The 14,724-nt window shown below is 51.9% G+C and overlaps 1 protein-coding gene across 1 annotated transcript in view; it reads right to left on the bottom strand.

Moving 5' to 3' along the window:
• LOC139251260 (von Willebrand factor A domain-containing protein 7-like) overlaps positions 1-14,724 on the bottom strand; it is a 122,705-nt gene that overhangs the window by 103,810 nt on the left and 4,171 nt on the right. Inside the window, exons 2-5 of the mRNA XM_070873230.1 lie at positions 13,549-13,824; positions 8,939-9,032; positions 6,620-6,748; positions 4,062-4,248 (exon numbers count right to left, since the gene is read on the bottom strand). Of these exons, the coding sequence (XP_070729331.1) occupies positions 4,062-4,248; positions 6,620-6,748; positions 8,939-9,032; positions 13,549-13,824 (686 nt within the window). The remainder of the gene's footprint in view (positions 1-4,061; positions 4,249-6,619; positions 6,749-8,938; positions 9,033-13,548; positions 13,825-14,724) is intronic.

Below are 14,724 nucleotides of genomic sequence, written 5' to 3'. Positions count from 1 at the left end.
TGCCAGGAACTATCGATTTACGGAAAGCTGATGTTCACTTAATGAGTGACACTTTGTTATCATACTGTCAGAACCTAACCAATGCTATTAGTTCTGTTTCCCGACAGGTATCGGCAGCTTGGGGTAATCCACCCGAAGGAGGACACGACATCATCCCGGGAGTCTGGGTGTATGTGAAAAAGTTGCATAAAGAACCTTTGGGTGCCAAGTGGGAGGGACCTTATCAAGTGTTATTGACCACTCAGGCAGCTGTTAAAGTCCAAGGAAAGAAAGCCTGGATCCACGCTTCACACGTTAAACGAGCACCCGTAACTGAAGCTGAAATCTAATAAGGACAATTACTTTTTGCCAAAATGTATAAATTTACTGTATTACCGACTGTAGGTATTCTAGGCATTTGCCTCCTTCTTACTAGCCGACCCTCTGCACCAAAGGGAAATAGTAGGGTAGCAAGAGAATTACATGTAAATACTTTTTTATATATGTCATACATTTATGCCAAACAAGGTAACATTTCTAATTGTTGGGTGTGTACGCATATTCCTATTCACTCAAAGGGAGGGGTTCCCTTGAGGCCAGTTCCCTTGAATATCTCGGAAATGGCTGAGTGGATAATTAATCAAAACAAAATAGACAATGCGTTTCAGGATACGGAAAACTGGGCACGTAAATGGAAGTCAGCAGGTTACAATCGGACTACCTTTGAAGGGGGATACCAACTGTGCTACAATAATTCCAAACGGCCCCCATTTTTTGTTATCACTAATACAACGGGAATAGGAAGACCGGGGGAATCAGTCTGTCAGATTAGAAACATCAAAGGAGACCAAAATATGGGGTATAGTAACTGCTCCCGGAATTATAATATAATCAAACCACGGAACCGTCCAAACTGGGCCGATGTGGGAATTCTTAACGTAACGCGGATTCTGAATAAAACAGATGGAAAAGCCTGGACAGGCCCCGGAGTGTTGCTGACAAAGAAACAGCTAACATTCATTGCCTATAATGGCACCTATTGGGTGTGTGGCCACAAGGCCTATCCTTGGCTGTCCCAGAATTGGATGGGATCCTGCTATTTAGCCTACATTGTGCCTTATATGTATCATATAAAGTCACTGTCGGAACATTTACACCGTCCTAAGAGAGCTATCACAGGAACAGAGAGGTTCTTTGCCATTCTGATCCCCAGGTATGGGACCACCAGACTGGCAAGGGAATCCATTAACATGGCATCCGTTGTGGAACGGGCAGCCAATGATACCTCAGAGGCCCTAGTTAAAATCAATGCAGAAATGGTAGCAATCCGCACAGTAGCCCTACAGAATAGACTGGCCCTTGATGACATTCTGGCTGAAAAGGGAGGTACTTGCACCCTACTCGGAACTGAGTGTTGCACATATATCCCAGATAGCTCCGAAGAAATTACCCACATAGCGGAGCATATCCAAAAGGAGGTAGAAAAACTTAAGCAACCCCCATCATTCACTTTGTGGAGCGGAGCCACTGAATGGCTAGGTTCAATAGGAACTTCATTGGTGGAAGGTTTAATTCTATTTGTTGTAATTGTTTTACTTTTATATTGTTTGTTTATGTTGATTAAATGTTGTTGCGACCAGGCGACTGTAGCTGCTGTCCCACAGGTGAGACACCTTGCAGGTCCCAGCAGACCATCTGTACGTGGCACAGGGGTATGTTATGCTTAAGGGAAGGTTGTTTACTGGTTGAATTAAGATATTGATTTGGATTAAATTGGAATAAGGTTAATTAAGCTACTAAAACCAGACTTCCATTGTGGCCATGATGGAACTCGGGTTGGTGTAAATTTGTGTGGAAGCTACCAGTCCGGACATGTGGCGAAACACATCAACAAATTTTAGAAGGAAACTCTCTTAACATATATGAAATTATTTTGCAGAACGTTTAACCAGTGATACTTGATGTTTTATGATTCAGTTTGTGAAAGAATCAAATGGGGGATTGATCGAGAATTCAAACAGGCTGCACTTAGACAGGTTGAGAAAACACAGACTCCCATGTGTACGTGTGACTGAGCACATTGCATTACGTCATCAATCAACTTGACATTTCAGGACCTTTGACAGTGAGCCAATTCGGGGTTAAGAATATATCAATTGAGCCAATAAGGTCAAAGAAGGCGAGTTCCTTTCTGTAAATTGAACCAGGTATAAGTACTGCCATTTTGACCACGTGGTCTCAGAAGGACAATGGCCTGGCTTAAAGCCAGAAGCTTGTTGCTGCTGCCAAAATAAAGTTACATTAAAACTACAATCGGAGTTTGTATTTCATTGGAAATTAAGGGACCTAACAGGGTCTATGTCAGGAAGGATGTCGGGACTGGGAGTGTGTGTGAGCGGGGAGTCTATGTCAGGATGATCTGAGGACTGGGAGTGTGTGTGAGCGGGGGGTCTATGTCAGGATGATGTTGGGACTGGGAGTGTGTGTGAGCGGGGGGTCTATGTCAGGATGATCTGAGGACTGGGAGTGTGTGTGAGCAGGGGGTCTATGTCAGGATGATGTTGGGACTGGGAGTATGTGTGAGCGGGGAGTCTATGTCAGGATCATGTTGAGACTGGGAGTGTGTGTCAGCTGGGGGTCTATGTCAGGATGATCTGAGGACTGGGAGTGTGTGTGAGCGGGGGGTCTATGTCAGGATGATCTGAGGACTGGGAGTGTGTGTGAGCTGGGGGTCTATGTCAGGATGATGTTGGGACTGGGAGTGTGTGTGAGCTGGGGGTCTATGTCAGGATGATCTGAGGACTGGGAGTGTGTGTGAGCTGGGGGTCTATGTCAGGATGATCTGAGGACTGGGAGTGTGTGTGAGCGGGGGGTCTATGTCAGGATGATCTGAGGACTGGGAGTGTGTGTGAGCTGGGGGTCTATGTCAGTATGATGTTGGGACTGGGAGTGTGTGTGAGCGGGGGGTCTATGTCAGGATGATCTGAGGACTGGGAGTGTGTGTGAGCTGGGGGTCTATGTCAGTATGATGTTGGGACTGGGAGTGTGTGTGCGCTGGGGGTCTAGGTCAGGATGATCTGAGGACTGGGAGTGTGTGTGAGCGGGGGGTCTTTGTCAGGATGATGTTGGGACTGGGAGTGTGTGTGAGCGGGGGGTCTATGTCAGGATGATCTGAGGACTGGGAGTGTGTGTGAGCTGGGGGTCTATGTCAGGATGATCTGAGGACTGGGAGTGTGTGTGAGCGGGGGGTCTATGTCAGGATGATGTTGGGACTGGGAGTGTGTGTGAGCGGGGGGTCTATGTCAGGATGATGTTGGGACTGGGAGTGTGTGTGAGCGGGGGGTCTATGTCAGGATGATCTGAGGACTGGGAGTGTGTGTGAGCTGGGGGTCTATGTCAGGATGATGTTGGGACTGGGAGTGTGTATGAGCTGGGGGTCTATGTCAGGATGATCTGAGGACTGGGAGTGTGTGTGAGCGGGGGGTCTATGTCAGGATGATCTGAGGACTGGGAGTGTGTGTGAGCGGGTGGTCTATGTCAGGATGATCTGAGGACTGGGAGTGTGTGTGAGCTGGGGGTCTATGTCAGGATGATCTGAGGACTGGGAGTGTGTGTGAGCGGGGGGTCTATGTCAGGATGATCTGAGGACTGGGAGTGTGTGTGAGCTGGGGGTCTATGTCAGGATGATCTGAGGACTGGGAGTGTGTGTGAGCTGGGAGCTGGGGGTCTATGTCAGGATGATCTGAGGACTGGGAGTGTGTGTGAGCGGGGGGTCTATGTCAGGATGATCTGAGGACTGGGAGTGTGTGTGAGCTGGGGGTCTATGTCAGGATGATGTTGGGACTGGGAGTGTGTGTGAGCGGGGGGTCTATGTCAGGATGATCTGAGGACTGGGAGTGTGTGTGAGCGGGGGGTCTATGTCAGGATGATCTGAGGACTGGGAGTGTGTGTGAGCTGGGGGTCTATGTCAGGATGATCTGAGGACTGGGAGTGTGTGTGAGCGGGGGGTCTATGTCAGGATGATCTGAGGACTGGGAGTGTGTGTGAGCGGGGGGTCTATGTCGGGGCGATTTCCGTCTCACCTCAGGAACAGTTTGTCCCCCACTGCGTCCCTGATCTGTCCATACTCTTCCTCTGTAGCATCGATGGCGATTTCTGCCGCCTGTTGATGGAGGTACCCGTGCGAAGATTTACGCGTGTCCTTATTTATTCCACCCTGGGCGTCTCTCAGGCTGCTCACGTCCGACAAACCTCCGTGGCTGCATTTACCTGTAATCACAATTATAGTCCGCCATCATCAAAAACAGCTTGCATTTAAAAATCGCCTTTAACATCGTGGAAAGTCCCAAGGCACTTTCACAGTCGCGATTATCAAACACAGTTCACCAACAAGCCACAGAGGGAGTTATTCGGGCAGGTGACCAGAAGTGGTTGGTTTTAATGAGTCTTAAAGGAGGGGAGAGAGAGACGGAGAGGTTTAGAGAGGGAGTTCCAGAGCTTGGGGCCCAGGCAGCTGAAGGTACGGCCACCGATGTTGGCCAACAACAGGTTATCCAGCCCAATCCCACATTCCCGCTCTCGGTCCGTAGCCCTGCAGGTTACGGCACTTCAAGTGTACATCCAAATGTGGTGAGGGTTTCTGCCTCTACCACCCTTTCAGGCAGTGAGTTCCCCCCCAGAGCCCCACCACCCTCTGGGTGAAGACATTTCCCCTCAAACCCCCTCTAAACCTCCCCCCAATTACTTTCAATCCACGCCCCCTGGTTGTTGACCCCTCTGCCAAGGGAAACAGGTCCGTCCTATCCACTCTATCCAGGCCCCTCATCATTTTATACACCTCAATCAGGTCTCCCCTCAGCCTCCTCTGTTCCAAAGTAAACAACCCCAGCCTATCCAATCTTTCCTCATCGCTAAAATTCTCCAGTCCAGGCAACATCCTAATAAATCTCCTCTGTACCCTCTCCAGTGCAACATCCTGGTAAATCTCCTCTGTACCCTCTCCAGTGCAACATCCTGGTAAATCTCCTCTGCACCCTCTCCAGTGCAACATCCTGGTAAATCTCCTCTGTACCCTCTCCAGTGCAACATCCTGGTAAATCTCCTCTGTACCCTCTCCAGTGCAACATCCTGGTAAATCTCCTCTGTACCCTCTCTAGTGCAACATCCTGGTAAATCTCCTCTGTACCCTCTCTAGTGCAACATCCTGGTAAATCTCCTCTGTACCCTCTCTAGTGCAACATCCTGGTAAATCTCCTCTGTACCCTCTCCAGTGCAACATCCTGGTAAATCTCCTCTGTACCCTCTCCAGTACAACATCCTGGTAAATCTCCTCTGTACCCTCTCCAGTGCAACATCCTAGTAAATCTCCTCTGTACCCTCTCCAGTGCAACATCCTGGTAAATCTCCTCTGTACCCTCTCCAGTGCAACATCCTGGCAGTTCAGAGAAGGTTCACTCGGTTGATTCCGAATGGCCGACTCCTGCTCCTATTTCTTATGTTTTTATTCAGCCCCTCGAGCCTGCTCCACCATTCAATGAGATCACGGCTGATTTTCCACCTCAACTCCACTTTCCCGCCCGATCCCTCGATTCCCTTAATATCCAAAAATCCACCGATCTCAGCCTTGAATATACTCAACGACTGAACCCCCACAGCCCTCTGGGGCAGAGAGTTCCAAAGATTCACCACCCCTCCTCTGAGTGAAGAAATTCCTCCTCATCTCAGTCCTCAATGGCCGACCCCTTATCCTGAGACTGTGTGACCCCCTGGTTCTAGACTCCCCAGCCCCGGGGGGAACATCCTCCCTGCATCTACCCCGTCAAGCTCTGTCAGGGCAATAGCCCCTCACTCCCCCGCCCCCCTCCTCCCCGGGCGTGAAATCGTTGGGTCCGCTAACCGGAGAGTCAGAGAAATTTACAGCATGGAAGGAGGCCATTCGGCCCATCGTGTCCGTGTTGCCCCGGCCGACCAAGAGCTACCCAGCCTAATCCCACTTTCCAGCTCTCGGTCCGTAGCCCTGCAGGTTACGGCACTTCAAGTGTACATCCAAATGTGGTGAGGGTTTCTGCCTCTACCCCCCTTTCAGGCAGTGAGCTCCTCTGTACCCTCCCCAGTGCAATCACACCTTTCCTGTAATGTGGTGACCAGAACTGCACGCAGTACTCCAGCTGTGGCTTAACCAGTGTTTTATACAGTTCAAGCATAACCTCCCTGCTCTTGTATTCCATGCCTCGGCCAATAAAGGCAAGTATTCCGTAGGCCTTCATAGCCACCTGACCTACCTGGCCTGCTACCTTCAGGGATCTGTGGACCTGCACTCCCAAGGTCCCTGTGTTCCTCTCCACGTCTCAGTGTCCGACCATTTAATGTGTGTCCCCTTGCCTTGTTAGCCACTCCCCAAACGCATGACCTCACACTTCTCCGAATTGAACTGCATTTGCCCCTGCTCTGCCCACCCGACCTGTTCATCGATCTCTCTCCTCTCTCTGCAGCTTTCCGGCGAACCTCTGCCCCCCGCCCCCTCCCACCAATCTCCCCCAACGATCCCTCGGTACGTGTCCAGTGTTTGATGGAGGTTCTGGCCATTTCTGAGCCCCCCCCCCCGGTGAATCCAACAATCTCCCCTCTCGCGCACACTCACCTTTCGGTTTGCCGAAGGGAAGGATGCTGAAATAACCGGTGGTGAGAATCCTCTCGGCGATGATGTTGTCGAGGACATTGTTGCGACAGACGGAGGTCGAACAGGCGGAGCAAGTCATCTGGTCCTTGGCTACAGGGGGGGACAACGGGTTACATTCTCGGTCAGCCTCCGCCCTCATTCAATGCACTGCTCACCCTCACAATCGGACCCAACCTTCCAACAGCCGTTCAGCCGCACACAGAATTAGACAGACACGCATTTATATAGCGCCTGTCACCACCACAGGAAGTCCCAAAGCTCCACAGCCAATCAAGTACGTTTGGAGTGTGCTCACTGTTGTAATGTGGGAAACGCGGCAACCAATTTGCGCACAGCAAGGTCCCACACACGGCGATGTGATAATGACCCAGATCATCTGTTTTTTAGTGATGTTGGTTGAGGGATAAATATTGGCCCCAGGACACCGGGGAGAACTCCCCCTGCTCTTCTTCGAATAGTGGCCCCGGGATCTTTTATGTCCACCCGAGAGGGCAGACGGGGCCTTGGTTTAACATCTCATTCTCGTAAATCTCCCCAGCATCAATTCCTGTGTAACAGGCTCGAGGGGCTGAATGGGCCTCCTCCTGTTCCTGTGTAACAGGCTCGAGGGGCTGAATGGCCCTCCTACTGTTGTGTAACAGGCCCGAGGGGCTGAATGGGCCTCCTCCTGTTCCTGTGTAACAGACTCGAGGGGCTGAATGGGCCTCCTCCTGTTCCTGTGTAACAGGCTCGAGGGACTGAATGGGCCTCCTCCTGTTCCTGTGTAACAGGCTTGAGGGGCTGAATGGGCCTCCTCCGGTTCCTGTGTAACAGACTCGAGGGGCTGAATGGGCCTCCTCCTGTTCCTGTGTAACAGGCTCAAGGGACTGAATGGGCCTCCTCCTGTTCCTGTGTAACAGGCTCGAGGGACTGAATGGGCCTCCTCCTGTTCCTGTGTAACAGGCTCGAGGGACTGAATGGGCCTCCTCCTATTGCTGTGTAACAGGCTCGAGGGGCCGAATGGGCCTCCTCCTGTTCCTGTGTAACAGGCTCGAGGGGCCGAATGGGCCTCCTCCTTTTCCCTGTGTAACAGGCTCGAGGGGCTGAATGGGCCTCCTCCTGTTCCTGTGTAACAGACTCGAGAGGCTGAATGGGCCCCCTCCTATTGTTGTGTAACAGGCCCGAGGGGCTGAATGGGCCTCCTCCTGTTCCTGTGTAACAGACTCGAGGGGCTGAATGGGCCTCCTCCTGTTTCTGTGTAACAGGCTCGAGGGGCTGAATGGGCCTCCTCCTGTTCCTGTGTAACAGGCTCGAGGGGCTGAATGGGCCTCCTCCTGTTCCTGTGTAACAGGCTCGAGGGGCCGAATGGGCATCCTCCTGTTCCTGTGTAACAGGCTCGAGGGGCCGAATGGGCCTCCTCCTTTTCCCTGTGTAACAGGCTCGAGGGGCTGAATGGGCCTCCTCCTGTTCCTGTGTAACAGACTCGAGAGGCTGAATGGGCCTCCTCCTGTTCCTGTGTAACAGGCTTGAGGGACTGAATGGGCCTCCTCCTGTTCCTGTGTAACAGGCTCGAGGGGCTGAATGGGCCTCCTCCGGTTCCTGTGTAACAGACTCGAGGGGCTGAATGGGCCTCCTCCTGTTCCTGTGTAACAGGCTCAAGGGACTGAATGGGCCTCCTCTTGTTCCTGTGTAACAGGCTCGAGGGACTGAATGGGCCTCCTCCTGTTCCTGTGTAACAGGCTCGAGGGACTGAATGGGCCTCCTCCTGTTCCTGTGTAACAGGCTCGAGGGGCTGAATGGGCCTCCTCCTGTTCCTGTGTAACAGGCTCGAGGGACTGAATGGGCCTCCTCCTGTTCCTGTGTAACAGGCTCGAGGGACTGAATGGGCCTCCTCCTGTTCCTGTGTAACAGGCTCGAGGGACTGAATGGGCCTCCTCCTGTTCCTGTGTAACAGGCTCGAGGGACTGAATGGGCCCCCTCCTGTTCCTGTGTAACAGGCTCGAGGGTCTGAATGGGCCTCCTCCTGTTCCTGTGTAACAGGCTCGAGGGGCCGAATGACCTCCTCCTGTTCCTGTGTAACAGGCTCGAGGGGCTGAATGGGCCTCCTCCTGTTCCCTGTGTAACAGGCTCGAGGGGCTGAATGGGCCTCCTCCTGTTCCTGTGTAACAGGCTCGAGGGGCTGAATGGGGCTCCTCCTGTTCCTGTGTAACAGGCTCGAGGGGCTGAATGGGCCTCCTCCTGTTCCTATGGTAACCGTACCCCAGTGAGTGTCAGTGAATGTGACTGGGTTCTGGATCCTACCTGCCCTGGTTCCGATGTCAGCGTCTGGTTTGATGATGTTGCTGTTCGGGGTCGTGAAGCCCAGTTCCACCCAGTTACTGTGACTGTAGAAATCCTGGGGAGGGAAGGTGGAATTTGGGAATGAATAAGAACATAAACATAAGAAATAGGAGCAGGAGTGGGCCATTCGGCCCCTCGAGCCTGCTCCGCCATTTAATACCATCATGGCTGATCCCATCATGGACTCAGCTCCACTTCCCTGCCCGCCCCCTTATCCCCTTATCGGTTAAGAAACTGTCTATCTCTGTCTTAAATATATTCAATGTCCCGGCTTCCACAGCTCTCTGAGGCAGCGAATTCCACAGATTTACAATCCTCTGAGAGAAGAAATTCCTCCTCATCTCAGTTTTAAATGGGCGGCCCCTTATTCTAAGACCATGCCCCCTAGTTCTAGTCTCCCCCATCAGTGGAAACATCCTCTCTGCATCCATCTTGTCAAGCCCCCTCATAATCTGATACGTTTCGATAAGATCACCTCTCATTCTTCTGAATTCCAATGAGTAGAGGCCCAACCTACTCAACCTTTCCTCATAAGTCAACCTCCTCATCTCCGGAATCAACCGAGTGAACCTTCTCTGAACTGCCTCCAAAGCAAGTATATCCCTCCTTAAATACGGAGACCAAAACTGCACGCAGTACTCCAGGTGTGGCCTCACCAATACCCTGTATAACTGGAGCAAGACTTCCCTGCTTTTATACTCCATTCCCTTTGCAATAAAGGCCAAGATGCCATTGGCCCTTCCTGATCACTTGCTGTACCCGCATACTAACCTTTTGTGTTTCATGCACAAGTACCCCCCCAGGTCCCGCTGTACTGCAGCACTTTGCAATTTGTCTCCACTTAAATTATAATCTTCTTTTCTATTATTTCTGCCAATAGTGAATAACCTCACACTTTCCCACATTATACTCCATCTGACAAATTTTTGCCCACTCACTGAGCCTGTCTATGTCCTTTTGCAGATTTTCTGTGTCCTCCTCACACATTGCTTTTCCTCCCATCTTTGTATCATCAGCAAACTTGGCTACGTTACACTCAGTCCCTTCTTCTAAGTCGTTAATATAGATTGTAAATAGTTGGGGTCCCAGCACTGACCCCTGCGACACCCCACTAGTTACTGGTTACCAACCCGAGAATGAACCATTTATCCCGACTCTCTGTTCTCTGTTAGTTAGCCAATCCTCTATCCATGTTAATATATTACCCCCAACCCCGTGAACTTTTATCTTGTACAGTAACCTTTTATGTGGCACCTTGTCAAATGTCTTCTGGAAATCCAAATACACCACATCTACTGGTTCCCCTTTATCCATCCTGTCCGTTAAAGAACTCCAGCAAATTTGTCAAACAAGATTTCCCTTTCATAAATCCATGCTGACTCTGCCTGTTCGAGAGGGGTATGTGCTTCCCAACAGGATCCAAGTAGCGAGGTGCTTACGGGTGCAAACCCTCTCCTGTGAGGTGAGCAGAGGCCCAATGGGCACATTCCCAATGTCCGCTCCTGATCATAGAATCACGGAAATTTACAGCACGGAAGGAGGCCATTCGGCCCATCGTGTCCGCCTCGCGCCGGCCGACCAAGAGCTACCCAGCCCAATCCCACTTTCCAGCTCTGGGTCCGTAGCCCTGCAGGTTACGGCACTTCAAGTGTACATCCAAATGTGGTGAGGGTTTCTGCCTCTACCCCCCTTTCAGGCAGTGAGTTCCCCCCCAGACCCCCACCACCCTCTGGGTGAAGACATTTCCCCTCAAACCCCCTCTAAACCTCCCCCCCAATTACTTTCAATCCACGCCCCCTGGTTGTTGACCCCTCTGCCAAGGGAAACAGGTCCGTCCTATCCACTCTATCCAGGCCCCTCATCATTTTATACACCTCAATCAGGTCTCCCCTCAGCCTCCTCTGTTCCAAAGTAAACAACCCCAGCCTATCCAATCTTTCCTCATCGCTAAAATTCTCCAGTCCCGGCAACATCCTGGTAAATCTCCTCTGTACCCTCTCCAGTGCAACATCCTGGTAAATCTCCTCTGTACTCTCTCCAGTGCAACATCCTGGTAAATCTCCTCTGTACCCTCTCTAGTGCAACATCCTGGTAAATCTCCTCTGTACCCTCTCCAGTGCAACATCCTGGTAAATCTCCTCTGTACCCTCTCCAGTGCAACATCCTGGTAAATCTCCTCTGTACCCTCTCCAGTGCAACATCCTAGTAAATCTCCTCTGTACCCTCTCCAGTGCAACATCCTAGTAAATCTCCTCTGTACCCTCTCTAGTGCAACATCCTGGTAAATCTCCTCTGTACCCTCTCCAGTGCAACATCCTGGTAAATCTCCTCTGTACCTCTCCAGTGCAACATCCTGGTAAATCTCCTCTGTACCCTCTCCAGTGCAACATCCTGGTAAATCTCCTCTGTACCCTCTCCAGTGCAACATCCTGGTAAATCTCCTCTGTACCCTCTCCAGTGCAACATCCTGGTAAATCTCCTCTGTACCCTCTCCAGTGCAACATCCTGGTAAATCTCCTCTGTACCCTCTCCAGTGCAACATCCTGGTAAATCTCCTCTGTACCCTCTCCAGTGCAACATCCTGGTAAATCTCCTCTGTACCCTCTCCAGTGCAACATCCTGGTAAATCTCCTCTGTACTCTCTCCAGTGCAACATCCTGGTAAATCTCCTCTGTACCCCCTCCAGTGCAACATCCTGGTAAATCTCCTCTGTACCCCCTCCAGTGCAACATCTTGGTAAATCTCCTCTGCACCCTCTCCAGTGCAACATCCTGGTAAATCTCCTCTGTACCCTCTCCAGTGCAACATCCTGGTAAATCCCCTCTGTACCATCTCCAGTGCAACATCCTGGTAAATCCCCTCTGTACCATCTCCAGTGCAACATCCTGGTAAATCTCCTCTGTACCCTCTCCAGTGCAACATCCTGGTAAATCTCCTCTGTACACTCTCCAGTGCAACATCCTGGTAAATCTCCTCTGCACCCTCTCCAGTGCAACATCCTGGTAAATCTCCTCTGTACCCTCTCTAGTGCAACATCCTGGTAAATCTCCTCTGTATCCTCTCCAGTGCAACATCCTGGTAAATCTCCTCTGCACCCTCTCCAGTGCAACATCCTGGTAAATCTCCTCTGTACCCTCTCTAGCGCAACATCCTGGTAAATCTCCTCTGTACCCTCTCCAGTGCAACATCCTGGTAAATCCCCTCTGTACCCTCTCCAGTGCAACATCCTGGCAAATCTCCTATGTACCCTCTCCAGTGCAACATCCTGGTAAATCTCCTCTGTACCCTCTCCAGTGCAATCACATCTTTCCTGTAATGCGCTGACCAGAACTGCACGCAGTACTCCAGCTGTGGCCTAACCAGTGTTTTATACAGTTCGAGCATAAACTCCTGGTTCTGAGATGAGGTGCTGGACCTCAGTTTGAGAGTGACGCAATATTCCAGGACTGTGTTCGGGAGATCACAGGAGCAGGTTAACATGGGACCAAGAGCAGGTCAGAGGCTGGCTATTGTGTGTCGAGTGTCTCACCTCCTGACTCCCCAAAGCCTCTCCACCATCGACAAGACACAAGTCAGGAGTGTGAGGGAACACGCCCCACTTGCCTGGATGGTGCAGCTCCAACAAACACTCGAGAAGCTCAACACCATCCAGGACAAAGCAGGCCGCTCGATGGGCCACGCTCCCCACCACCTCCAACACTCACTCCCTCCACCACCTCTAACACTCACTCCCCCCACCACCTCCAACACTCACTCCCTCCACCACCTCCAACACTCACTCCCTCCACCCCCTCCAACACTCACTCCCTCCACCACCTCCAACACTCACTCCCTCCCTCCACCTCCAACACTCACTCCCTCCACCACCTCCAACACCCACTCCCTCCACCAGGGGGCAGTGAGCACAGGGGGTGATGGGTGAGTGGGACTCGGTGTGAGTTAGGACACGGGGCAGTGAGCACAGGGGGTGATGGGTGAGTGGGACTGGGTGTGAGTTAGGACACGGGGCAGTGAGTACAGGGGGTGATGGGTGAGTGGGACTGGGTGTGAGTTAGGACACGGGGCAGCGAGCACAGGGGGTGATGGGTGAGTGGGACTGGGTGTGAGTTAGGACACAGGGGCAGTGAGTACAGTGGGTGATGGGTGAGTGGGACTGGGTGCGAGTTAGGACACGGGACAGTGAGCACAGGGGGTGATGGGTGAGTGGGACTGGGTGCGAGTTAGGACACGAGGCACAGGGGGTGATGGGTGAGCGGGACTGGGTGTGAGTTAGGACATGGGTCAGTGAGCACAGGGGGTGATGGGTGAGTGGGACTGGGTGTGAGTTAGGACACGGGGCAGTGAGCACAGGGGGTGATGGGTGAGTGGGACTCGGTGTGAGTTAGGACACGGGGACAGCCGAGTTATGTATCACCTGTAGCTTACGAAGGGTAGAACGTGGGAGACCGACCAGGAGTGCGTTGGAATAGTCGAGTCTGGGAGTAACAAAGGCAATGATGAGGGAGAGATACAGGACACAGCTGGGAGCTGGGGGTCCCTGTGAAAGAGGTTATCGGGCAGCCCTTGCCTACCTGCAATGTATGGAGAAGATGTCCCATGTTCTTCCGAGCGGTTCTGAAATTCTCCCGCTCGATGTTCTGGACCACACTGGTCTGGAGTTCCAGGATCTTGGCCTTGCCCTCGACCAGCTTCTCCGAATCGAAGTGTCGTTCGGACGTGAAGGTGTAGCGGCGATCTACAAATACATTGGCGTTGGCAATCTCATCCATCGCCTGGCTGAACTTGGAGGGAGAAGTGGTTCCTCGGTAGTACGACTGGAACAACTTCTCGGCCGACAACTCTGCTATCTGTACGGACCGAGGAGTGAGGTTAATATCAGGGCAGCATGTCCTCCCAGAGCAAATACAGCATGGGTTAGATACAGAGTAAAGCTCCCTCTACACTGTCCCATCAAACACTCCCAGGGCAGGTACAGGGGGTTAGATACAGAGTAAAGCTCCCTCTACACTGTCCCATCAAACACTCCCAGGGCAAATACAGCATGGGTTAGATACAGAGTAAAGCTCCCTCTACACTGTCCCATCAAACACTCCCAGGGCAAATACAGCATGGGTTAGATACAGAGTAAAGCTCCCTCTACACTGTCCCATCAAACACTCCCAGGGCAGGTACAGCATGGGTTAGATACAGAGTAAAGCTCCCTCTACACTGTCCCATCAAACACTCCCAGGGCAGGTACAAGGGGTTAGATACAGAGTAAAGCTCCCTCTACACTGTCCCATCAAACACTCCCAGGGCAGGTACAGGTGGTTAGATACAGAGTAAAGCTCCCTCTACACTGTCCCATCACACACTCCCAGGGCAGGTACAGGGGGTTAGATACAGAGTAAAGCTCCCTCTACACTGTCCCATCAAACACTCCTCCCAGGGCAGGTACAGGGGGATAGATACAGAGTAAAGCTCCCTCTACACTGTCCCATCAAACACTCCCAGGGCATGTACAGGGGGTTAGATACAGAGTAAAGTTCCCTCTACACTGTCCCATCAAACACTCCCACGGCAGGTACAGGGGGTTAGATACAGAGTAAAGCTCCCTCTACACTGTCCCATCAAACACTCCCAGGACAGTTACAGGGGGTTAGATACAGAGTAAAGCTCCCTCTACACTGTCCCATCAAACACTCCCAGGGCATGTACAGGGGGTTAGATACAGAGTAAAGTTCCCTCTACACTGTCCCATCAAACAC

Source organism: Pristiophorus japonicus, unplaced genomic scaffold (assembly GCF_044704955.1).
Source record: "Pristiophorus japonicus isolate sPriJap1 unplaced genomic scaffold, sPriJap1.hap1 HAP1_SCAFFOLD_428, whole genome shotgun sequence".
NCBI lineage: Eukaryota > Metazoa > Chordata > Chondrichthyes > Pristiophoridae > Pristiophorus > Pristiophorus japonicus.
The sequence above is the reverse complement of the archived record's forward strand: the minus strand, read 5'-3'. Positions and strand labels throughout refer to the sequence as shown.